This window comes from Hypanus sabinus, chromosome 9, assembly GCF_030144855.1.
Source record: "Hypanus sabinus isolate sHypSab1 chromosome 9, sHypSab1.hap1, whole genome shotgun sequence".
NCBI classification, from domain to species: Eukaryota; Metazoa; Chordata; class Chondrichthyes; order Myliobatiformes; family Dasyatidae; genus Hypanus; species Hypanus sabinus.
In genome coordinates, this window is record NC_082714.1 from 165,497,919 (window position 1) to 165,522,442 (window position 24,524).

General features: G+C 51.1%; 1 protein-coding gene across 1 annotated transcript in view; it reads left to right on the forward strand.

Annotated features, from left to right (window-relative positions):
- LOC132400008 (DENN domain-containing protein 3-like) overlaps positions 1 to 20,700 on the forward strand; it is a 133,210-nt gene extending 112,510 nt beyond the window's left edge. Inside the window, exons 15-24 of the mRNA XM_059981052.1 lie at positions 420 to 679; positions 3,254 to 3,427; positions 3,518 to 3,671; positions 4,902 to 5,009; positions 7,883 to 8,019; positions 10,792 to 10,961; positions 11,505 to 11,641; positions 12,571 to 12,689; positions 17,250 to 17,384; positions 17,989 to 20,700. Of these exons, the coding sequence (XP_059837035.1) occupies positions 420 to 679; positions 3,254 to 3,427; positions 3,518 to 3,671; positions 4,902 to 5,009; positions 7,883 to 8,019; positions 10,792 to 10,961; positions 11,505 to 11,641; positions 12,571 to 12,689; positions 17,250 to 17,384; positions 17,989 to 18,177 (1,583 nt within the window). The 3' untranslated portion in view covers positions 18,178 to 20,700. The remainder of the gene's footprint in view (positions 1 to 419; positions 680 to 3,253; positions 3,428 to 3,517; positions 3,672 to 4,901; positions 5,010 to 7,882; positions 8,020 to 10,791; positions 10,962 to 11,504; positions 11,642 to 12,570; positions 12,690 to 17,249; positions 17,385 to 17,988) is intronic.
- The last annotated feature ends 3,824 nt before the right edge of the window (positions 20,701 to 24,524 follow it).

Sequence of the window (24,524 nt, forward strand, 5' to 3'; positions counted from 1 at the left end):
TCTGCAAAGTGCTATCAGGTTATTACACCAAAAACTTCACACCACCTTAAAAGTTTCCTTCCTAGCGAGTTAATCTAATCAACCATTCCAGTTAACACCCCCCCAATCCCCCTTTCTTATTACCCCGTCACTTCACTTTAAAGCACTGGTTTTCATGCTGTTTACATTGTAAGTACTTGTTGGTATGGATGTATCTTTGCACATTGTATTCCATATCTATCCTTGAACCTCTGACTTTATATCATTCCTCCTTCTTTGTGATTGTTGAATGTTGTTCTTTGTGCCAATGCATCAGCAAATTTCCAGTGCACGTAAATGTATATAGTGAGTAAAGTTGATCCCTGATCCTTGGGCCCCAAAGGCCAAGTGATGTCCGATTCGACCTGTTCCTCTGAGACATCTACTTGCTTGCTCTGCAGGGCAACCGAAAGTGGTGAATCCGAAGGTGTTCAATGAGCTGTACTCGCACTGGAAGAAGATGAAGTCAGAGGTGGACAGTGTTGTGCTGGATCCTGAGGTAGACATGAAGCTTCTGGAGAGTGAGCAGGTGTCTCTGGTGTCCACCCTGGTGAAGACCAACTGTGGGCAGGGTCGCCTGGTACTGAGTCAGAAACGGCTCGGCCTTCTGATGGACGCAGACCCCCATTTCAAGGAGATTGCACGATTACGGGATATTGAGGTAGGACTCAGGGTGACGCTGGAGCCTCAGACCCCAGACTGTGGAGTAGTTACAAGTTTCCAGTTCCTATTTATATATCCCATGTACACTCTGTGGCCAGTAAATTAGGTAGAGTGTATATTGGTGACCTGCTGCTGTACACCACTAACAAAGGTTCAACGTGTTGTGCATTCAGAAATGCTCTTCTGCACACCACTGGTGAAAATCATGGATATTTGAGTTCCTGTCAGTTTAAACCAGCCTGGCCATTCTCCTCTGACCTCTCTCATTAACAAGGCATTTTCACCTGCAGAACTGCCACTCAGAGTAACCACTCGGGGTTCAATCAAAAGTGCATTCTTTTGTGTTGTAAGTGTTTTTTCACTGCTGGTACTGCAGGACTGATCATCAGTGATGGAGCTGGTCTTATTTTGTAATTGTTGTGTTGTCGCTGGGACTTGTTGTGACAATCTGACAAATGGAGCGAGTGATTATCTTGGGCATGTTTATTGGGATTGCAAGACCCTGTTGGACATTAGTAATTTTGCAAATCCATTCATTGGTGAGACGGACAGCAGGTGAGCTGCAATGCCTCGGTTGTGCTGAGGACGAGGCCTTCGCCGTGGGGTTGCCTTGGACACAGCAGCCTGTTGCATCTGCACAGGGGTGAGAGCAGGGGCCTCTGTTGGGTGCATTGGAATCATGCTAGGTTGGGAGCTGATCCTCCTGCAAGTGCTCCCCTCCCCTTGTTTGGTGCTGCTCTCTGCTGTTTGCTTGGTGCTGCCCTCTGGTGTTCGCTCAGTGCTGCCCTCCGGTTTTCCCTCAGTGCTGCTCTCCAGTGTTCGCTCGGTGCAGCCCTCCGGTGTTCACTCGGTGCAGCCCTCCAGTGCTCACGCGGTGCTGCTCTCCAGTGTTCACGCGGTGCTGCTCTCCAGTGTTCGCTCGGTGCTGCTCTCCAGTGTTCGCTCGGTGCTGCTCTCCAGTGTTCGCTCGGTGCTGCTCTCCGGTGTTCACTCGGTGCAGCCCTCCAGTGCTCACTCGGTGCTGCTCTCCGGTGTTCACTCGGTGCTGCTCTCCAGTGTTCACTCGGTGTTGCTCTCCGGTGTTCACTCGGTGTTGCTCTCCGGTGTTCACTCGGTGCTGCTCTCCGGTGTTCGCTCGGTGCTGCTCTCCAGTGTTCACTCGGTGCTGCTCTCCAGTGTTCACTCGGTGTTGCTCTCCGGTGTTTGCTTGGTGCTGCTCTCCAGTGTTCACTCGGTGCTGCTCTCTGGTGTTTGCTTGGTGCTGCTCTCTGGTGTTTGCTCAGTGCTGCTCTCTGGTGTTCGTTTGGTGCCACCTTCTGCTCAATCTGGGGATGTGCTGGGGCAGCCCACAAGTGTCATACATTCCATCATCAACTTAGCATGTTCACAATGTTCATCAGAACAACACAAACAACAGTAAAACAATCCCTTCTCTATCTCTCTCTTTCTCTCTTACACACACACACACACTCTCTCTCTCTCTCTCTCTCTCCCTCTCCCTCTCTCCCTCTTTCTCTCTCTCTCTCTCTCTCACAGAAACACACACACACCTATAGCTCCGAGAGTCCTTGGCCCCGGACTCTCAGACCTAGCACAATGCACATCTCAGCTGGGCGCCATCTTGACCTGGAAAAGTATGGGAACAATTCACAACAATGTTACCGGGACTGGATAAGACCATAGACATAGGAACAAACTTAGGCCATTCGGCCCATCAAGTCTGCTTTGCCATTCCATCATATCTAATTTATTATCCCTCTCAACCCCATTCTCCTGTCTTCTCCCGGTAACCATTGATGCCCTTACTAATGAAGAATCTGTCAGCCTCTGCTTTAAATATACCCAAAGTCTTGGCCTCCACAGCTGTCTATGGCAGTCAATTCCACAGATACACCACCCTCTGGTTAAGGAAATTCCTCCTCATCTCTGTTCTAAATGGATGTCCCTCTATTCTGAAGCTGTGCCCGCTGGTCCTAGACTACCCCACTATAGGAAACAGCCTCTTTACATCCACTCTGTCGAGGCCTTTGAATACTTGATAGGTTTCAGTGAGATCCCCCCTCATTCTTCTAAACTCCAGTGAGCACAGGCCCAGAGCCCTCAAATGCTGCTCCTGTGTTAACCTGTTCAATCCTGAGATCATCCTCATGAACCTCCTTGAACCCTCTCCAATGCCAATGCATCCCTTCTTAGATGAGAGGCCCAGGGCTGTTCCAAATGCAGCCTGTCTGTCAGGCCTCTCCTCATTTCAAAACCCCATGGATTAGTTTAGTAAGTTTCCTCTAACACATTCATACCCTAAAAGAAGTTGGTCAGTGTTATACACAGACAGGCACTTAGCTGTGCACCCGCATACATGTATGTATGTATGTGTGTGTATGTGTACCAACTTATGTACATACATATATGTGCATATACACAGGTATGTACACGTACACACGCACACTCACAGATGTACACATATACACACGTGCACACCCATGTTTCCCCGTACACTCCTGCATGTACATATGTACAGGGTGAGGGTTGTTGTCTGGTGACCTCCCCTGACATGGTATGTGTGTGTTCTCAGGAGGTGGAGCCAGTTCTGTCCACGTCTGGCATCCCGCGCAAGATGACCAGCCTGAGGATCAAAGTCCGGGGCAGGAAGGAGCCGTTTGTGCCAAACCTGAAGGCAGAGTGCGACGTCTGGAAGGTTCTAATCCGTGAGCTGCGCGCTGGCAAGGAGCTGGCTGAGCGGCACAAGGTGAGGGCGGGGGGTGGGGACGGGACTGGTGAGGGCAGGGGGGGATGCTGTGTTGTGCTGTCTGACAGACTCTCTCCCTCTCTCCCTCAGGACCCTCAATATGACCAGCAAGCCCTCAGTAACATCCAGCTGATCCATGCTATGTCCAAGTGTGACTTCCACACGCGAACCAGCCACGCATTCCACACGCGAACCAGCCACGCTATCCACATGTTGGCCCAGCTTGACCGCACCGTTTCCGAGGGTGAGGTTCTGAGACCCCAAACTCCCCCTCACCACTGACTGCACACAGCAAACGCCTTCGTTTACATGCCGCCTGTTGCAGCCTGGCCTGAATCTGACCCATCCCCATATATTTTACAAAAATATAAAAGCTTATTTACATCACGAATACACAAGATACAAACATTCAGTATTTACCAGACAAGTGAGTACAGTGCATTCAAATTAAAAATAAACAATAAAATACCATTGGGGGGGGCCACTGCTCACGGAAATCCCCCAGTGTACCCACTACGACCGCGTGCTCCCTCTCCAAGATCAGCTGGGTTTGGATGTATCCTTGGAAAAGGGCAGGCGGTCGGCCCGACTGCACCCTCCACCTCTGCCGCCAGACCTGTGTAAGGCCATCTTGGCCAGGCCCAGGACCAAACCCACCAGGGTATCCTCCTCTCGCCCGCTTCTGCCAAACTGGGTGCCCGTAGATGAGGAGTGAGGGACTAAAGTGCGGGCAGAACCTCAGCAGCAGCTCCTGAGAAACTCAACCTCTCACACTCCACATACAGGTGGTACACCGACGCCTCCCGCCCACAGAATGTTAAAGCTGGATGGGGTGTCAGTGAACCCGCTCGGGAATCTTGTATGGTACTGCCCGATGCAACACCTTCCATCCCAGGTCCCCAACGTACAGGGGAAGCACCTCCTCCGCTGTCTAATGGTAACATGGTGTGTCCAGTTGGCAGAGCAAGGGGAGGAACTGGAACGTGTGTAGCAGCAGCCACACAAGAAGCACTTTGGAGTGTTGTGGATCGGCACGGTGGGCATCCCAGAGAGACGGCTCACGTTGTGCGGGACTCTCTCCCGCGTGGTCTCCCGAGGCCTGGGTCCGACGCGCACATTGGTCTGTGGTGGTGCCGGAACCCCGCGCCCTCCCGACCCCCACCATACTATGAACAGGACCGGTCTCCCAGCAACCAGAACGTCATTCCCTAACAGCCCAGGAGCACCCTGCCCCAATGAGGCCAGACCCCAAACCTGCCACGGTCCCCAGCAGAAATGGGGTAGATCCCTCAGAGTGGCATGGCCGACGCTGTCCGCCAGGATCCGCGTGTCCTCCTGCAGCCAGAGTGTGACTTTCCCTCCGTACCGCCATTCGCACAGTGCGATGACCTGGAGTTGTGGCAGTTATGGTGAGAGTGTGTGGACCAAGGGCTGATGTTCACGGACAGTGACCATACATACTCTCTCCCCTCAGTGTCGCCCAACATCCCAAAGGTGACCACGGACGCCCTGAAGCACACCCTACACCTCTCGGACTCCACACCTTCTCCCTGTTCTGTTATTGTCTTGCTCTACCTGCCTGGTAAGTCGCTGACATTTTCCCTGGAAACACTGTTTCCATGGGATAGGTTTACATCTGTGCCTGACCCCTCCCTTCCTGCATTTGCCAACGATCCCCTTATCTCTCTCAGACTCTGAAATTCTCTCTATCTCGACCTCAGGTCACCACCTCTGTCCAAGACAGAGAATTCCAAATGTTCCCACCCTCACTCTTCCTGCCCCCACCCCAACCCACTTCCTTCCCCACTCCTTCCTTCACCCTCACCATCTCCTTAACCCTCTCGTCTCCCTCACCCATTAGCTCCACTCACTTTCCCATCACCATCCATTCACCCATCTCCCTTCCACTCTGCCTTCCTTCTCTCCATCTCCCCTCAGCTCCTTTCCCTCCCCATCTCCTCATCCCTCTCTTCCCTCCTCTCACCCTTCAAGCCAATGCAAGTTGCCCTCTGATCCTTCCCTCACCTCTCACTACACCCCCACACTCTCTCCCCCCATGATCTATGTACCCACTCAGAAGTTATGGCACCTCAGACGTTCAGACCTTGTTCCATCCTCTGTCCCGAACGGGTGGGGTGGGAGGGTGGTTGGCGAGGTTGTTGCACGGTGACTGATGCTGTAAAACTTTGTGTGTGTGTGTGTGTGTGTGTGTGTGTGTGTGTGTGTGTGTGTGTGTGTGTGTGTGTGCGTGATATAATGTTTGGGTGTGTGTGTATACAGTGGCATGCAAAAGTTTGGGCACCCAGGTCAAATTTTCTGTTATTGTGAATAGCTAAGCGAGTAAAAGATTACCTGATTTTCAAAAGGCATGAAGTTAAAGATGACACATTTCTTTAATATTTTAAGCAAGGTTATGTTTTTATTTCCATCTTTTACAGTTTCAAAATAACAAAAAAGGAAAAGGGCCCGAAGCAAAAGTTTGGACACCCTGCATTGTCAGTACTTAGTAACACCCCCTTTGGCAAGTCTCACAGTTGTTAACACTTTCTGTTGCCAGCTAAGAGTCTTTCAATTCTTGTTTGGGGGATTTTCGTCCATTCTTCCTTGCAAAAGGCTTCTAGTTCTGTGCCACTGTATGTATGTATATATTATAGGTTGTGTGTGTGGGTGGGTGTGTTTGTATCTGTGTGTGTGTGTGTGTGTGTGTGTGTGTGTGTGTGTGTGTGTGTGTGTGTGTGTGTGTGTGTGTGTGTTGTGTGTGTGTGTGGGTGTGTATGTGGAGACATTAGTAATAACCTTTCTAAAATCATTGGACTTTGGCATGGTGCAAATGCCACTCCACTATTTAAGAAAGGAGGAAGGCAGCAGAAAAGAAATTAAAGACCAGTTAGCCTGACCTCAGTGGTTGGGAAGATGTTAATAGTCAACTGTTAAGGATGAGGTAATGGAGTACTTGGTGACACAGGACAAGATAGGACAAAGTCAGTATGGTTTTCTTCATGGAAAATCCTGCCTGATCAACCTGTTGGAATTCTTTGAAGAGATTACAAGTAGAATAGATAAAGGGGATGCACTGGATGTTGTACATCTGGACTTTCAGAAGTCCTTTGACAAGGTGCCACACATGAGGCTACTTAACAAGTTAAGAGCCCCTGGTATTACAGGAAAGTCACTAACATGGTTAGAGCATTGGCTGATTGGTAGGAGGCAGTGAGTGGGAATAAAATGATCCTTTTCTGGTTGGCTGCCAGTGACTAGTGGTGTTCTGCAGGGGTTGGTGTTGGGACCGCTTCTTTTTATGCTGTATATCAATGATTTAAATGATGGAATAGATTACTTTGTTGCCAAGTTTGCAGATGATACGAAGATTGGTGGAGTGGCAGGTAGTGTTGAGAAAACAGGACTTGGACAGTTTAAGAGAATGGGCAAGAAAGTTGCAAATGAATTTTGGCTGTAGAAATAAAAGGGCAGACTATTTTCTAACAGGGAGAAAATCCAAGAATCTGAGATGCAGAAGGACTTGCAAGTCCTTGTGCAGAACACCCTAAAGGTTAACTTGTAGGTTGAGTCAGTGGTGAGGAAAGCAAATGCCATGTTAGCATTCATTTCAAGAGGTCTAGAATACAAGAGCAAGATGTGATGCTGAGGCTTTATAAGGCACTGGTGAGGCCTCACCTTGAGTATTGTGAACAGTTTTGAGCCCCTAGTCTTAGAAAAGATATGCTGGCGTTGGAGAGGGTCCAGAGGAGGTTCACAAGGATGATTCCAGGAATGAAGGGTTATCATTCGAGAAATGTTTGATGGCTCTGGGTCTGTACTCACTGGAATTCAGAAGGATTTGGGGGGATCTCATTGAAACCTTTCGAATGTTGAAAGGCCTAGACAGAGTAGATGTGGAAAGGAGGTTTCCCATGATGGCAGAGTCTAGGACAAGAGGGAACAGCCTCAGGATAGAGGGGTGCCGTTTGAAAGCAGATGCGGAGAAATTTCTTTAGCCAAAGAGTGGTGAATTTGTGGAATTAGTTGCCACATGCAGCTTTGGAGGCCAGGTTGTTGGGTGTAATTAAGGCAGAGATTGATAGGTTCTTGATTGGACACGGCATCAAAGGTTATGGGGAGAAGGCTGGGAACTGGGGTTGAGAAGGAGAGAAAAAAAGGATCAGCCATGATTGAACACGGAGCAGACTCGATGGGTCTGATGGCCTAATTCTGCACCTGTGTCTTATAGTCTTATGGGTATGGGCATGTTTGTGTAAGGGAGGGAGATTAGGTGTATCTGTGTGGGTGGGTGGATATGTGCAATACACATGTGATATGGGTGTATCTGTGTTTGGAAGGGAGTGTGTGTGTGTGTGTCGATGTGACTGCGTGAATCTGTGGGTGTGACTCTGCGTCAGTGTGTGTGTGAGACCAACTGAAAGACCCAGTGACTGACCCGTTGTCTATTTGTGACAGGGAGCCTGGATCCGTGCGAGAGTGTGGACACCCCCCCGGCACTGTGGTGTGCTCTGTCTGACGGAAGGCTCCTCATCTACAATGCTGCCTCCTGGCTCCTGGAACAGCCCCCCATCCAGGTCGGACGGTCCAGGCTGGTGAGTGACGAGGCCACAACAGGGGTGTGCAGATACTGGGGAGCTCTGGACACCTCCCATCACATCCGAGACAGTAGGGAGCCTCACAGGGGAAACTCCTCACCAAAGAGATGCGATGCTGGTCACAGTTTGGGGGGGGTCTCCACATGTTGACCTTTCACTGTTCCCCACCTCCATACCCACTGAGGCTGATCGGTCCAGCTACAGTCTGCTGAGCCCGCTCCTCTTCTCCCCCATTTCCCCACTCACATCTCCCCCTCTCTCAACCCTTCTCACTTCATCTACACCCGTTCCCCGCCCTTCTCCTTACGTCCCCCAAACCTCTATCTCTCCCCCTCCTTACGTCCCCCAAACCTCTATCTCTCCCCCTTCTCCTTACATCCCCCAAACCTCTATCTCTCCCCCTCCTTACGTCCCCCAAACCTCTATCTCTCCCCCTCCTTACGTCCCGCAAACCTCTATCTCTCCCCCTTCTCCTTACATCCCCCAAACCTCTATCTCTCCCCCTCCTTACGTCCCCCAAACCTCTATCTCTCCCCCTCCTTACGTCCCCCAAACCTCTATCTCTCCCCCTTCTCCTTACGTCCCCCAAACCTCTCTCTCCCCCTCCTTACGTCCCCCAAACCTCTATCTCTCCCCTTCTCCTTACATCCCCCAAACCTCTATCTCTCCCCCTCCTTACATCCCCCAAACCTCTATCTCTCCCCCTTCTCCTTACGTCCCCCAAACCTCTATCTCTCCCCCTCCTTACATCCCCCAAACCTCTATCTCTCCCCCTCCTTACGTCCCCCAAACCTCTATCTCTCCCCCTCCTTACATCCCCCAAACCTCTATCTCTCCCCCTCCTTACGTCCCCCAAACCTCTATCTCTCCCCCTTCTCCTTACGTCCCCCAAACCTCTATCTCTCCCCCTTCTCCTTACGTCCCCCAAACCTCTATCTCTCCCCCTCCTTACGTCCCCCAAACCTCTATCTCTCCCCCTCCTTACGTCCCCCAAACCTCTATCTCTCCCCCTTCTCCTTACGTCCCCCAAACCTCTATCTCTCCCCCTTCTTACGTCCCCCAAACCTCTATCTCTCCCCTTCTCCTTACATCCCCCAAACTTCTATCTCTCCCCCTCCTTTCAGTCCCCCAAACCTCTATCTCTCCCCCTCCTTACGTCCCCCAAACCTCTATCTCTCCCCTTCTCCTAGTCCCCCAAACCTCTATCTCTCCCCTTCTCCTAATGTCCCCCAAATCTCTATCTCTCCCCCTTTCCTTACATCCCCCAAACCCACTGACTAGTGGGGCACTGCAAGGCTCGGTGCTGGGACCACAGCTATTTACAATATACATTAATGATTTAGATGAAGAGATTGAAGAGATTAAAAGTAACATTAGCAAATTTGCAGATGATACATAGCAGGGTGGCAGTGTGAAATATGAGGAGGATGTTAGGAGAATGCAGGGTGACTTGGACAGGTTGGGTGAGCGGGCAGATACAGTTTACTGTGGATAAATGTGAGGTTATCCACTTTGGTGGCAAGAACAGGAAGGCAGATTACTATCTGAATGTTGTCAAGTTTGGAAAAGGGGAAGTACAACGAGATCTAGGTGTCCTTATTCATCAAATCACTGAAAGTAAGCATGCAGGTACAGCAGACAGTGAAGAAAGCTAATGGCATGTTGGCCTTCATAACAAGGGGAGTTGAGTATAGGAGCAAAGAAATCTTTCTGCAGTTGTACAGGGCCCTGGTGAGACCCCACCTGGAGTATTGTGTGCAGTTTTAGTCTCCAAATTTGAGGAAGGACATTCTTGCTATTGAGGGAGTGCAGCGTTGGTTCACGAGGTTAAATCCCGGGATGGCAGGACTTGTCAATTGTTGAAAGATTGGAGCAACTGGGCTTGTATACACTGGAATTTAGAAGGATGAGAGGGGATCTGATTGAAACATATAAGATTATTATGGGATTGGACACGCTAGAGGCAGGAAACATGTTCCTGATGTTGGGGGAGTCCAGAACCAGAGGCCACAGTTTAAGAATAAGGGGTAGGCCATTTAGAACGGAGTTCAGGAAAAACTTTTGCACCCACAGAATTGTGGATCTACAGAATGCTCTGCCTCAGAAGGCAGTAGAGGCCAATTCTCTGGATGCTTTCAAGAAAGAGTTAGATAGGGCTCTCAAAGATAGCTGAGCAAGGGATATGGGGAGAAGGCAGGAATGAGGTACTGATTGTGGATGATCAGCCGTGATCATAGTGAATGGTGGTGCTAGCTCGAAGGGCCAAATGGCCTACTCCTTCACCTATTGTCTATTGTCTCTCCCCCTTCTCTTTACATCCCCCAAACCTCTATCTGTTCCCTGTCTTCTTGCATCCTCCAAATCTCTATTTCTCCCCCTTCTACCCCACCTGCCCCCAACTCTGTCCCAATGTCTCTCCAACACCCAGAACCTCAGCTGCCTCTGACTGTCGCCCTGTGTCCCATCAGCACAGTCCCTGAGGCAGTGTCAACAGAAGCCACTGTCATTTCCCTTCCTCACCCACAGCTCAGCCCACTTCTCTCCCAGTGGAAGAGACAGACGTGACTGCTCTTGAATCTGACCACCCTCCCTCTCTGTGAGAGGCCATTGGTGGGTTCACTGACCGCTGCGGCCGAGACCGGCTCCGTCTGCTGCCACGGTGGGGGAAGAGTGAGGGGGGTACGGTTTTCAGCCTGGGCTACACAGCTCCAACAGTTGGCTGCTATCTGCTGATACCCAGTTGACCCCTCTGTCTCTCCCCACCACCAGAACTGTATGATCGGGGTTGGCCGGGAGCAGGTGTGGATCGGCTCCGAGGATTCCTTCATCTACATCGTCAGCACCCGACACCTCACCTGTCACCGACGTCTGATTGCGCATCGCAACCAGGTGACTGGGATGTGGCAAGAGATACTGCCCGGTGGCGAGGGGGGCGCCAGGTGAGTCTCCGCATCCCGTGGCCGGGCACAGCCTGGGTGACACGTGTACAGTCAGGTGAGATGAGCGTGTGATAGCACACCTTGACAGGTTTGTGAAGTTGTGCAAAAATAGGTGTCAGCAGGTGTTTGACAGGTGTGCAATTACAGGTGTGAGGTGTGTATGGGTGTGTGGTAACAGGTGAGTGGGTGTGGTAGCAGGCATGTGATGGGTGTGGTAACAGGTGTGTACAGGTGTGTGATGGGTGTGGTAACAGGTGTGTGATGGGTGTGGTAACAGGAGGGTACAGGTGTGTGATGGGTGTGGTAACAGGTGTGTAATGGGTGTGTGGTAACACGTGTGCATGGGTGTACGGTAAATAGGTGTGCAACAGGTGTGTGACAGGTGTGCGGTAACAAGTGGGTGATGGGTGTATTAAGTGTGTACAGGTGTGTGGTACAGGTGTGTGATGGGTTTGCAATGACTGGTGTGCACTTACCAGTAGGTGACAGTTGAGTTATGGTTGTGTGGTGACAGGTGAGTAACTGTGGCTCTCGTTGTCCCAGCCAGGTGTACTCATGCAGTCTGGATGGGACCATTGTTCTGTGGGACCCGGCCTCCATGGAGATGAAGAGTCAGTTCCAGCTGGAGCAGTGTTGGCAGCTGACCTCTATTGCCCTGCACCGCAACCACATCTGGTGCTGTGAGTGTGGTGGGGCGCGTGGGGTGGGGGCTGTACGTGAGTCCGAGCCTCCGTCAATAATCTATGCACCCATGGATACTGCCTGCAGTCCTTCCCCAGGAACCCTGGTAAAGCCAAATGTGTCAAACAGAGACAAGTCTCCTCCAGTCTCCCTGTCTTCTCCCACCGACCAGTGAGGTTATGGCTGATTCAGTCTTGACCTCAGGACACTTCCCAATGGCACAGATCATGACCCCCCCCTCATGTTTAGATGTCCTTCATCACTCAAAATTCAGTGTCCACCTTCTCCACTGTCAAGGGGATGGAATTCCATGCATCACACCCATTCCCCAAGAGGAAAAACCCCTCCCCATCTCTAGGGCAGGCCAGCCTTTGTGCAGAAACTCTGCCCCAGGGTCTGGACTCCCCATCTGGGAGAATCATCACCTCTACATTTTTGCTGTTACCTTCCCAGCCCCCCAAAATGAGTTGCCCACACCCCATTCTTTTAAATTTTGAGTGTCGTCCCAACCTGTTCAAATCCTCATAATGCGCTGGCCACCCCATCGACCCTTCTCTGCACCATCCCCACCATAAGCACCTCATGAACTGTGGGACTCGGCTACTCCGCTGGCTGGGAATCCTGCACACCAGGACTCCCAAGTCCCTTTGTACCTCTGATTTCTGAATTTTCTCTCCATTTAGAAAATTTTCTGCACTTTAATTCCTTCTGCCAAAGTGCATGACCATACACTTCACTGCAAAATGTTCCATCTGCCACTTCTTTGCTCATTCTCCAAATCTGTTCCAATCCTTCTGCAGACTCCCTACTTCCTCAACACTACCGGTCCCTCCACCCATCTTTGTATCATCAGTAAACTTGGCCACAAAGCCATCAATTCTTTCATCCAAGTCACTGATAGTTAACATGCAAACCCACTGTTACTCAGGTGTGGAGAACAGTCTGGTGATTGTGGCTCGGGATGGGAACCAGCTGCAGAAAGTTACTCGAACATTGGCTCCCCAAGGAGGCTCTATTCTGCTGACTTACTTCCTCATTCTTCCTCAGGTAGGTCCCGACAGGGTCTGGTGTGAGGGGTTCAGAGATCAAGGGTCAGTGGGTGCTCGACCCATTACTTTTCACATTGCCGATGCCCTCTTGACCTTTTGGGCTGGCTTATTCCATGGAGTGCATGAGGGCTGTAGACAGGGTGAATGCAGTTTAGAGTCGAGGAATCTGGAATCAGGCTGAAGGTGATGGGAGAGTTTCCAGGGTCAGGGAATCTGGAACCAGAGGTTACAGGTTAAAGGTGAGAGGGGAGAGATTGACCTGAAGGACTATGTTTTGGTGAAACCAGAGAGAAAACAGCTTGTACTTGGATCACACAGTAACAACATTGGCCAGGAAAGGTTGAACATAGAACATTTCAGCTCAGTACAGGCCCTTCAGCCCATGATGTTGTGCTGATTTTTTAACCTTCTGTAGCGATGTACTACATACAGAGCTAGAGACGACACGCAGTCGGTAAGTCATTTTGAGACTAGTTTATTCAAACTTCGTGGCGCTGGCATTTAATCCCTAGCACCCGCCCTCTCTGGGCGGAAATGACATCAGAGGTGAATTACCAAAGTGTCTCCCCGTGCGCTGGCTACTTGTGAGCCGGTTCACCTGCGCAGAAAGTGGATCGCCACATAACCCCCCCCCCCCCCAAGAACCAGCGATACACCCCCCAATGTCCACAGTCTGGATCAGCCTCTGTTTGGGAGGTCTGCCTCTGCACCACGGTGCCTGAACCTCGACTGGCTGCGCCAAGTCCACATGGGCTGGTTTGAGTCAGTCCACCGTGAAAACCTTCTCTCTCCCCCCAATGTCCAGAACGTACGTGGACCCGTTGTTGTTGATCACCTTGAACGGCCCCTCGTACGGCCACTGTAGCGGTGCCCAGTGTCTGCCCCTTTGTACAAACACAAACTTACAGTTCTGCAGGTCTTTGGGTACATGGGTCAGGGTCCGTCCATGCTGTGAAGTTGGTACGGGGGCCAGGTTGCCAAGCCTTTCGTGTTGTCTGTCCAGGACTGCTGCAGGTTCTTCCTCTTGTCCCCTTGGGGCTGGTATGAACTCTCCTGGGACGACCAGGGGTGCGCCGTACACCAACTCGGCGGACGAGGCGTGCAGATCCTCTTTGGGTGCTGTACGAATTCCAAGCAGGACCCAAGGAAGCTCATCCACCCGGTTAGGTCCTCTCAGACGGGCCATGAGAGCCGACTTCAAGTGACAGTGGAAGCGTTCCACTAGTCCGTTCGACTGTGGGTGGTAGGCAATAGTGTGGTGTAGCTGCGTTCCCAACAGGCTGGCTACAGCCGACCACAGGCTAGAGGTGAACTGGGCGCCTCTGTCGGAGGTAATATGGGCTGGTACCCCGAAATGTGCTACCCAGGTTGCAAACAGTGCTCGGGCACAGGAATCGGCAGATGTGTCGGTGAGCGGGACCGCCTCTGGCCACCTCGTGAACCGGTCTACCATAGTTAGGAGGTACCGTGCTCCTCGGGACATTGGTAGGGGGCCCACGATATCCACATGAATGTGGGTTTGAACTGCTGCGGCGGGGCTTTAGTGTGCCGCTGCACCTTGGCTGTTTGGCACTGCGTGCACGTTCTGGCCCATTCACTGACCTGCTTGCGAAGTCCGTGCCACGTGAACTTGCTGGAGACCAGTCAGATGGTTGTCCTGATAGATGGGTGCACCAAACCGTGTATGGAGTCGAAAACTTGCCACTGCCAGGCTGCTGGGACGATGGGGCGAGGTTGGCCGGTAGCCACATCGCACAGGAGGGTCCTCTCACCTGGGCCTATGAGAAAGTCCTGCAGCTGCAAACCCGAGACTGTGGTCCTGTAGCTGAGCATCTCGTCCTCTGCCTGCTGCGCCTCTGCCAGTGCTGCATAGTCCACCCCCAGGGACAGGGCCTGGACAGCTGGTCTGGAGAGTGCGTCCGCCACGACGTTGTCCTTTCCCGAGACATGCTGGATGTCCGTCGTGTACTCGGAGATGTAGGACAGATGTCGCTGCTGGCGAGCCAGCCAGGGATCGGACACCTTCGTGAACGCGAAGGCCAACAGTTTGTGGTCCATGAACGCGGTGAACAGCCTGCTTTCTAAGATGTACCTGAAATGCTGGATTGCCAGATACAGTGCCAACAGCTGCAGGTCGAAAGCACTGTACTTGAGTTCAGGTGGTCGTGGGGGCTTGCTGAAGAATGCCAGGGGTTGCCAGCACCCCTCAATGAGCTGCTCCAGCACCCCACCGACTGCTGTGTCAGATGCATCCACCGTGAGGACAGTCGGAACATCCGTTCTGGGGTGCACCAGCATCGCGGCATCTGCCAAGGCTTCCTTGGCTTTAATGAAAGCGGCCGCGGCCTCCTCGTCCCAAGTAATGTCCTTGCCTTTACCCGACATCAGGGTGTACAAAGGGCACATGATACGGGCTGCTGAGGGGAGGAAACGGTGGTAGAAGTTCACCATACCAACGAACTCCTGCAGGTCTTTGACCGGACCGGACGAGGTCTACTTTGGAAAATATTCTTGCCCTGTGCAGGTTTGCTGCAAAGTCCTGTATGTGCGGCATGGGGTAACGGTCTGGAGTTGTAGCCTTGTTCAATCTGCGGTAGTCGCCGCATGGTCTCCAACCCCCGGCTGCTTTGGGCACCATGGGCTGTCGGACCTCTGTACGATCCCCAATTCCTCCATCCTCTTGAACTCCTCCTTCACCAGGCGGAGCTTTTCTGGGGGGAGCCTTCATGTGCAGGCGTGGAGGGGTAGTCCCTGGGTCGGAACATGGTGCTGTACCCCATGTCTGGGCATGGCTGCCGTGAACTGCGGTGCCAGAATTGATGGAAAGTCTGCCAGGATTCTGGTGAATTCGTTGTCCGACAGCGTGATGGAGTCCAGGTGTGGGGCCGGCAACTTGGCTTCACCCAGGGAGAACATCTGGAAAGTCTCAGCATGTACCAGTCTTTTCCCCTGCAAGTCGACCAGCAGGCTGTGAGCTTGCAAGAAGTCCGCCTCCGGGAGTGGTTGGGCCACCGCAGCCAGTGTGAGGTCCCACGTGAACCGGCTGACACCGAACTGCAGCCGCACTGTGCGAGTGCCGTAGGTCTGTATCGTGCTGCCGTTTGCGGCCCTCAGGGTGGGTCCTGGCTTCCTGTTGTAGGTGTCGTACCCCGTTGGGGGCAAGACACTGATCTCCGCTCCGGTGTCGACCAAGAGGCGGCGTCCCGACCGTTTGTCCCAGATGTACAAGAGGCTGTCCTGGTGGCCAGCCGCCATAGTCATTAGTGGCAGCTGGCCCTGGCCCTGGCCCTTGCAGGGCGGGCGACAACAACAGTGGGCTTTTGTGCCCCACCACTGGTGGTAGAAACACCACTGTTCACTGGCCTCCTCACTCCTGTCTCTGTGTTGTGTGCGCCCCCCTGCCGGGCCTGGTCTGGTCCGCTGTTGGGCACATGGCCTGGTAATCTGACCGACGGAAGCCACGCTCTCTCTCCCTCTTGGCTTTCCACAGCACGTCTGCCTGGGCCGCCACCTTCCAGGGGTCGCTGAAACCTGCGTCAGCCAGCAGCAGACGTATGTCCTCGGGCAGTTGCTCTAGGAACGCTTGCTCAAACATGAGGCAGGGCTTGTGTCCGTCAGCCAGGGCCAGCATCTCGTTCATCAATGCTGACGGCAGCCTGTCTCCCAAACCGTCCAGGTGAAGCAGGCAGGCACCCCGCTCACGCCGTGAGAGGCCAAAGGTCCCAATGAGCAGTGCCTTGAATGCATCATATTTGCCTTCTTCCGGGGGCGACTGTATGAAATCCGCAACCTGGGCGGCCGTCTGCTGGTCAAGGGCACTCACCACGTGGTAGTAACGCGTGGAATCAGAGGATATCTGCCAAATCTGGAACTGGGCTTCTGCTTGGCTAAACCACAAGCGTGGTCGCAGCGTCCAGAAAGTCAGCAGTTTTAGCGAAACTGCGTGAACAGATGAAGAGTCGGTCATCTTTGGTCCAAATCCCGTTTGGACCGTCGGGGTCACCAATGTAGCGATGTACTACGTACAGAGCTAAAGACGAGACGCAGTCAGTAAGTCGTTTCGAGACTAGTTTATTCAAACTTCACAGCGCTGGCACTTAATCCCTAGCGCCCGCCCTCTCCGGGCGGAAATGACGTCAGAGGTGCATGACCAAAGTCTCCCCCCACACGCTGGCTATTTGTGAGCCGGTTCGCCTGTGCAGAAAGTGGGTCGCCACACTACTCTAATTTCAACCCTACATAGTCCTCATCTGCATATCTCAGTTTCTTAGATGCCCCTGATATATCTGCCTCTACCACCACCCCTGGTAGAGAGGGTTAGCACCAAGTCAGGCATTAGGGCTAGCTCAGATAGCAGTTTTGGTCAGCGTGGGCCAGCTGAGCCACAGGGCCTGTCTCTGTGCTGTCTTCTGTTCACTGTTCGTGCCACAGAAGGGTGTGAGGGGCTCTCTGCATATGTAGGCTCTTCTCTGCCAGCTGCTGGTGGAGCCAGGCTAGGGGCCGTGGGCCAGGTCAGCAGATGGCTGGTTAACACTGCTTCTGCCTGCTGTCTCTGCAGGGGGAGGTGTGGATGTTGTGTCGGGAGAGGTGCAGCCTGTACGTGTATTGCACCGACAGCCTGAATGATCTGGTCGAAGAGATCCCCCTCCCGGCTGGCGTACACCTCAGCTGCATGATCCACGTCAAGAAGCAGGTAAGGAGGTTGCGGTCATCAAACCCTCTTCCCAAGTATTATCTGAATTTAACCCTGACTCTGACCCCAGCCCTCACCCCACCCAACCTCTGCTCTCACTCCACCCGACCTCTGGCCCTCACCCCATCTGACCTCTGGCCCTCACTCACCTGACCCCTGACCCCACCCGACCTCTGCTCTCACTTCATCCTACCTCTGGCCCTCACCCCATCTGACCTCTGGCCCTCACTCACCTCTGCTCTCACTCCACCCTACCTCTGGCCCTCACCCCATCTGACCCCACCCGACCTCTGCTCTCACTCCACCCTACCTCTGGCCCTCACCCCATCTTACCTCTGACCCTAACCCACCGGATCCTTAACTCTCATCTCAATCCAACCTCCAACCCCAGTCAACGACCTGACCTCTGACCATCACCCTGACTTTCACCCCACCTGACCTCTGACCTTCATCCCCAACCCAACCTCCTACTCAACTCATCCAGAAATCTGACCTCACCCCAAACCTGATATCTGAGCCTCATCCCAACCTGGCCCTTGCCCCCAAACTGAGCTCTGACTCCCAGCTCCTCTTGCTGTGGTGTAATCTCTTTGCTGGTCCCCAGGTGTGGGTTGGTGGGGGAACGGCAGACGGCAGCCGGGGCCGGATTTACATCATCAACACGGAGACCCACTTGCTACAGAAGGAGCTGGAGGCAGCCTGCGGCCCAGTCAGAGCGCTGTGTCCAGCCGAGGACCGCTATATGCTTAGCGCCACTGAGGACAGCAAGGTCATCATCTGGAAGGTGGACTGAAGATGCGGATGCTAAAGCCTACAGAGCCTTCACCCCTGCGGACAGCCCCATTCATTGACTCTGGGCCCAAGCCGTCCATTGTGTCGACCACCACCCTTTTAAGGTGGGATCACGGAAGGAACACACCTCCTATCACCCTCCTCTGTCCCACAGCGACTATCCTGGTCAGCATCAATCTCAAGCCCTCTAACTCTGGTCAGCCTTAATTCTCATATTCTCTAATCCTGATCAGTCTCAAATCTCAAACCCTCTAATCCTGGTCAATCTCAAATCTCAAACCCTCTAATCCTGGTCAATCTCAAATCTCAAACCCTCTAATCCTGGTCAGCCTCAAATCTCAAACTCTCTAACTCTGGTCAGCCTCAAATCTCATACTCTCTAATCCTGGTCAGCCTCAAATCTGAAACCCTCTAATCCTGGTCAATCTCAAATCTCAAACCCTCTAATCCTGGTCAATCTCAAATCTCAAACCCTCTAATCCTGATCAGCCTCAAATCTCAAACCCTCTAATCCTGGTCAATCTCAAATCTCAAACCCTCTAATCCTGGTCAGCCTCAAATCTCAAACCCTGTAATACTGGTCAGTCTCAAATCTCAAACCCTCTAATCCTGGTCAATCTCAAATCTCAAACCTTCTAATCCTGGTCAGCCTCAAATCTGAAACCCTCTAATCCTGGTCAATCTCAAATCTCAAACCTTCTAATCCTGGTCAGCCTCAAATCTGAAACCCTCTAATCCTGGTCAATCTCAAATCTCAAACCCTCTAATACTGGTCAGCCTCAAATCTCAAACCCTCTAATCCTGATCAGTCTCAAATCTCAAACCCTCTGATCCTGGTCAATCTCAAATCTCAAACCCTCTAATCCTGGTCAATCTCAAATCTCAAACCCTCTAATCCTGGTCAATCTCAAATCTCAAACCCTCTAATACTGGTCAGTCTCAAATCTCAAACCCTCTAATCCTGGTCAGCCTCAAATCTCAAACCCTCTAATCCTGGTCAGCCTCAATTCTCATACTCTCTAATCCTGGTTAGTCTCAAATCTCAAACTCTCTAATCCTGGTCAATCTCAAATCTCAAACTCTCTAATCCTGATCAGCCTCAAATCTCAAACCCTCTAATCCTGATCAGCCTCAAATCTCAAACCCTCTAATCCTGGTCAGTCTCAAATCTCAAACCCTCTAACTCTGATCAGCCTCAATTCTCATACTCTCTAATCCTGGTCAGTCTCAAATCTCAAACCCTGTAATCCTGGTCAATCTCAAATCTCAAACCCTCTAATACTGGTCAGCCTCAAATCTGAAACCCTCTAATCCTGGTCAATCTCAAATCTCAAACCCTCTAATACTGGTCAATCTCAAATCTCAAACCCTCTAATCCTGGTCAGCCTCAAATCTCAAACTCTCTAATCCTGGTCAATCTCAAATCTCAAACCCTCTAATACTGGTCAGCCTCAAATCTCAAACTCTCTAACTCTGGTCAGTCTCAAATCTCAAACCCTCTAATACTGGTCAGTCTCAAATCTCAAACTCTCTAACTCTGGTCAGTCTCAAATCTCAAACCCTCTAATACTGGTCAGTCTCAAATCTCAAACTCTCTAATCCTGGTCAATCTCAAATCTCAAACCTTCTAATCCTGGTCAATCTCAAATCTCAAACCCTCTAATGCTGGTCAATCTCAAATGTGAAACCCTCTAATCCTGGTCAATCTCAAATCTCAAACCCTCTAATCCTGGTCAATCTCAAATCTGAAACCCTCTAATACTGGTCAATCTCAAATCTCAAACCCTCTAATCCTGGTCAGCCTCAAATCTCAAACCCTCTAATCCTAGTCAATCTCAAATCTCAAACCCTCTAATCCTGGTCAGCCTCAAATCTCAAACCCTCTAATCCTGGTCAATCTCAAATCTCAAACCCTCTAATCCTGATCAGTCTCAAATCTCAAACCCTCTAATCCTGATCAGCCTCAAATCTCAAACCCTCTAATCCTGGTCAATCTCAAATCTCAAACCCTCTAATCCTGGTCAGCCTCAAATCTCAAACCCTCTAATCCTGATCAGTCTCAAATCTCAAACCCTCTAATCCTGGTCAATCTCAAATCTCAAACCTTCTAATCCTGATCAGCCTCAAATCTCAAACCCTCTAATCCTGATCAGCCTCCAATCTCAAACCCTCTAATCCTGGTCAGCCTCAAATCTCAAACTCTCTAACTCTGGTCAATCTCAAATCTCAAACCCTCTAATACTGGTCAGCCTCAAATCTCAAACCCTCTAATCCTGATCAGTCTCAAATCTCAAACCCTCTAATCCTGATCAGCCTCAAATCTCAAACCCTCTAATCCTGATCAGCCTCAAATCTCAAACCCTCTAATCCTGGTCAATCTCAAATCTCAAACCTTCTAATCCTGATCAGCCTCAAATCTCAAACCCTCTAATCCTGGTCAATCTCAAATCTCAAACCCTCTAATCCTGGTCAATCTCAAATCTCAAACCCTCTAATCCTGGTCAGCCTCAAATCTCAAACCCTCTAATCCTGGTCAGCCTCAAATCTCAAACCCTCTAATCCTGGTCAATCTCAAATCTCAAACCCTCTAATCCTGGTCAATCTCAAATCTCAAACCCTCTAATCCAGGTCAATCTCAAATCTCAAACCTTCTAATCCTGATCAGCCTCAAATCTCAAACCCTCTAATCCTGATCAGCCTCCAATCTCAAACCCTCTAATCCTGATCAGCCTCCAATCTCAAACCCTCTAATCCTGGTCAGCCTCAAATCTCAAACCCTCTAATCCTGGTCAATCTCAAATCTGAAACCCTCTAATCCTGGTCAATCTCAAATCTCAAACCCTCTAATCCTGATCAGCCTCAAATCTCAAACCCTCTAATCCTGGTCAATCTCAAATCTCAAACCCTCTAATCCTGGTCAGCCTCAAATCTCAAACCCTCTAATCCTGATCAGTCTCAAATCTCAAACCCTCTAATCCTGGTCAATCTCAAATCTCAAACCTTCTAATCCTGATCAGCCTCAAATCTCAAACCCTCTAATCCTGATCAGCCTCCAATCTCAAACCCTCTAATCCTGGTCAGCCTCAAATCTCAAACTCTCTAACTCTGGTCAATCTCAAATCTCAAACCCTCTAATACTGGTCAGCCTCAAATCTCAAACCCACTAATCCTGATCAGTCTCAAATCTCAAACCCTCTAATCCTGATCAGCCTCAAATCTCAAACCCTCTAATCCTGATCAGCCTCAAATCTCAAACCCTCTAATCCTGGTCAATCTCAAATCTCAAACCTTCTAATCCTGATCAGCCTCAAATCTCAAACCCTCTAATCCTGGTCAATCTCAAATCTCAAACCCTCTAATCCTGGTCAATCTCAAATCTCAAACCCTCTAATCCTGGTCAGCCTCAAATCTCAAACCCTCTAATCCTGGTCAGCCTCAAATCTCAAACCCTCTAATCCTGGTCAATCTCAAATCTCAAACCCTCTAATCCTGGTCAATCTCAAATCTCAAACCCTCTAATCCTGGTCAATCTCAAATCTCAAACCCTCTAATCCAGGTCAATCTCAAATCTCAAACCTTCTAATCCTGATCAGCCTCAAATCTCTAACCCTCTAATCCTGATCAGCCTCCAATCTCAAACCCTCTAATCCTGATCAGCCTCCAATCTCAAACCCTCTAATCCTGGTCAGCCTCAAATCTCAAACCCTCTAATCCTGGTCAATCTCAAATCTGAAACCCTCTAATCCTGGTCAATCTCAAATCTCAAACCCTCTAATCCTGGTCAGCCTCAAATCTCAAACCCTCTAATCCTGGTCAGCCTCAAATCTCAAACCCTCTAATCCTGGTCAATCTCAAATCTCAAACCCTCTAATCCTGGTCAGCCTCAAATCTCATACTTTCTAATTCACGTGAATCGCTTTTCAATACTCTGAGTGCAGCTAAATTGGCATCTACTTGATCTCCCTACTTTTGTACCATTGCAGGCCAGTGTGCTGTACGCCTTCTTTACCCTCCTATCTGCTTGTGTTACCACTTCCAGGGAGCTGTGGACTTGGATTCCACCATCGCTCTGTGCATCAGTGCCCCTGAGGTCCTGCTATTTACCGTCTAGTCTCCTCTTACAGTTGACCTTCCACTGAAGATGCAGCTGCTCTTTCACCAGCTGACCTACCCGCTGACAAATGTCCTCCCTATCCACAAGTCTACTTTTCCAAACATTCCTAATCTGACCAGCATCCAATTCATGGATGTACAGTATATATAGCCTGGGTGGCTAAGACTTCTTTACAGTACTGTAATCTGTTTTTCACTTTATTTCCTGCGTGGTTTAATCTTGATTTGGAGCACCAGTGTAAAGACTATGATCTCCATCCTCAATTTGTCCTTGAAACTGCAATATCAATAAGTTACTGTTGATATTAGTAAATATTTAGTCGATACAGTGCTTTGCAAAAGTCTAAGGCACCCTAACTATACAGTATATATGTGCCTCAAACTTTTGTACATCCCTGAATGCAGTTTCCAGCACCAATCCCTGTGGAACACCACCAGTCACAGATCTCTGGTTTCCGGCGCTGCCCTCGCCACCCACGTGAAGGCTACCAGCTCAGCGCAGGTCCTACATGCCGAGCGAGGCCCTGAGGGGTTGCTCAGCGGCTGCAGGAAGTGCTGGGGATGGGGTTCACACAGTGTCTGTAGGAAAGCCGCATCACACGGATCACATTCTCAATGTCTTGAAAGGGGAATGCCGAATTGGGGACCAACCATTGGAAATTAGTTCCAGAGATGAACCGGGCATGTACTCCACACTGCGAATGATCTCTCTGACCCCCCACTTCACCCATTTAAACCCCCCCAGCCTGTCTCCAACCCCTCTGGTCCTATCTCAGCTCTCACCCCACACTACAATGTCCTTCTTCCTCCCCCATGAACCAGCAACACACAGAGAAGGTCACTGCACTACCTCACTACCTTAGAACACCCCTCCACTCCCCCCCACCAATGAAACAGCAACAGGGAGGGTATGTACTCCACATCTCCCCCCCTCCTACCAGCCACACTGCTTCCCTGCCCAACCTCAATACTGACACAAGCCTGAACCATTACCTCCCTTCTGCTGACAGGCAATCTCTCTCCCCCAGGCCTGCTGACAGTCTAATCTAATCCTCTCCCCACAGTGTGAGACAGGGCATGCCATACAATGCTTCTCAACTTCCCTATGTATTCAGGCCCCCATTTCATGTGTCCAGTTTCGAAGAGAGAAACGGGGAAAAGTTGGAGCAGTTCTGCACAGTATAGGCCTTCCGGCTCATGATGACGTGCTGGCCTTCAATGAAAGTGCTTGTTGTGAGGGCAGTCTGTCTGAAAACCCCTGCGGGTGCGGATCAGAGAAATGGTACCAGGCCCACTCCACACGCACAGTGACGTGGGGGGGGGGGGGAGTTTGCCACCAGCTCACACTGTCTGAACTGCTCCTCTCCCCATCTCATATATCCCTGTATCTGCCTTTCCCAAGAGCTGTGTCCGGAGTGCTCCAGATTTCCAGCATCTGCAGAATCCCGTGTGCCCCCTGCACCTTCTGCTTTTATTTCAGGATTCCAGCTTCTGCGGTGTTTTGGTTTCCCTTCAGCTTTGAACCCAGCATTAGGGTTAGGGTTAGCCCTAACCCTAATGCGGGTGGGGTGGGGCTGCTGATTTGGGACTCAGGACAGTCACAGCTCTGAGCCCACCCTGAGCTGACAGCAGGCCGACATTACCCTCCGAGCCCTCCCACATGGCTGCCAAGGTAGGGTAGTGGCTGGCATGACAGTGTTACAAATCAGAGTTCGGACACTGTAAGGAGTCTGTCTGTCCTCCCCGTGAACTATGTGGGTTTCCTCCCACAGTCCAAAGATGTAGGTTAATTGGTCATTATAAATTGTCCAGTGACTAGGTTAGCATTAATTAGGTGGTTAGCTAACAGTGCTGCTCAAAGAGCCTGTTCCACTCTGTCTCAATAAAATAAAAGATCCTGGATTGTGGCACAGAGCTGAGAACAGGCCCTTCATCCCATCTGCCCCATGCTGGGATTGACATTCCATGTTCAACGTCCAGCCCCTCTCCAAGATCACAGGAGTGGGGCCCCCAGTGGAGCAAGGGCATGAGAGATGGTTGGGGGAGTATGAGCAGGAGGGACATGCTGTGGGTGGGGGGGGGGGGGGGAAGACAGGGTGAGGAGGCCAGCGCCGGGGGAGGTAGGGGTAAGAGGGGAGAACGTAAAAGGTCCCTCAGCAGGGACAGTTGTGGCCAGAGGGTGGGAACACAGTCCGCCACCTTGATTCACAGTTAACTCCTGACTCTTGCGTCACC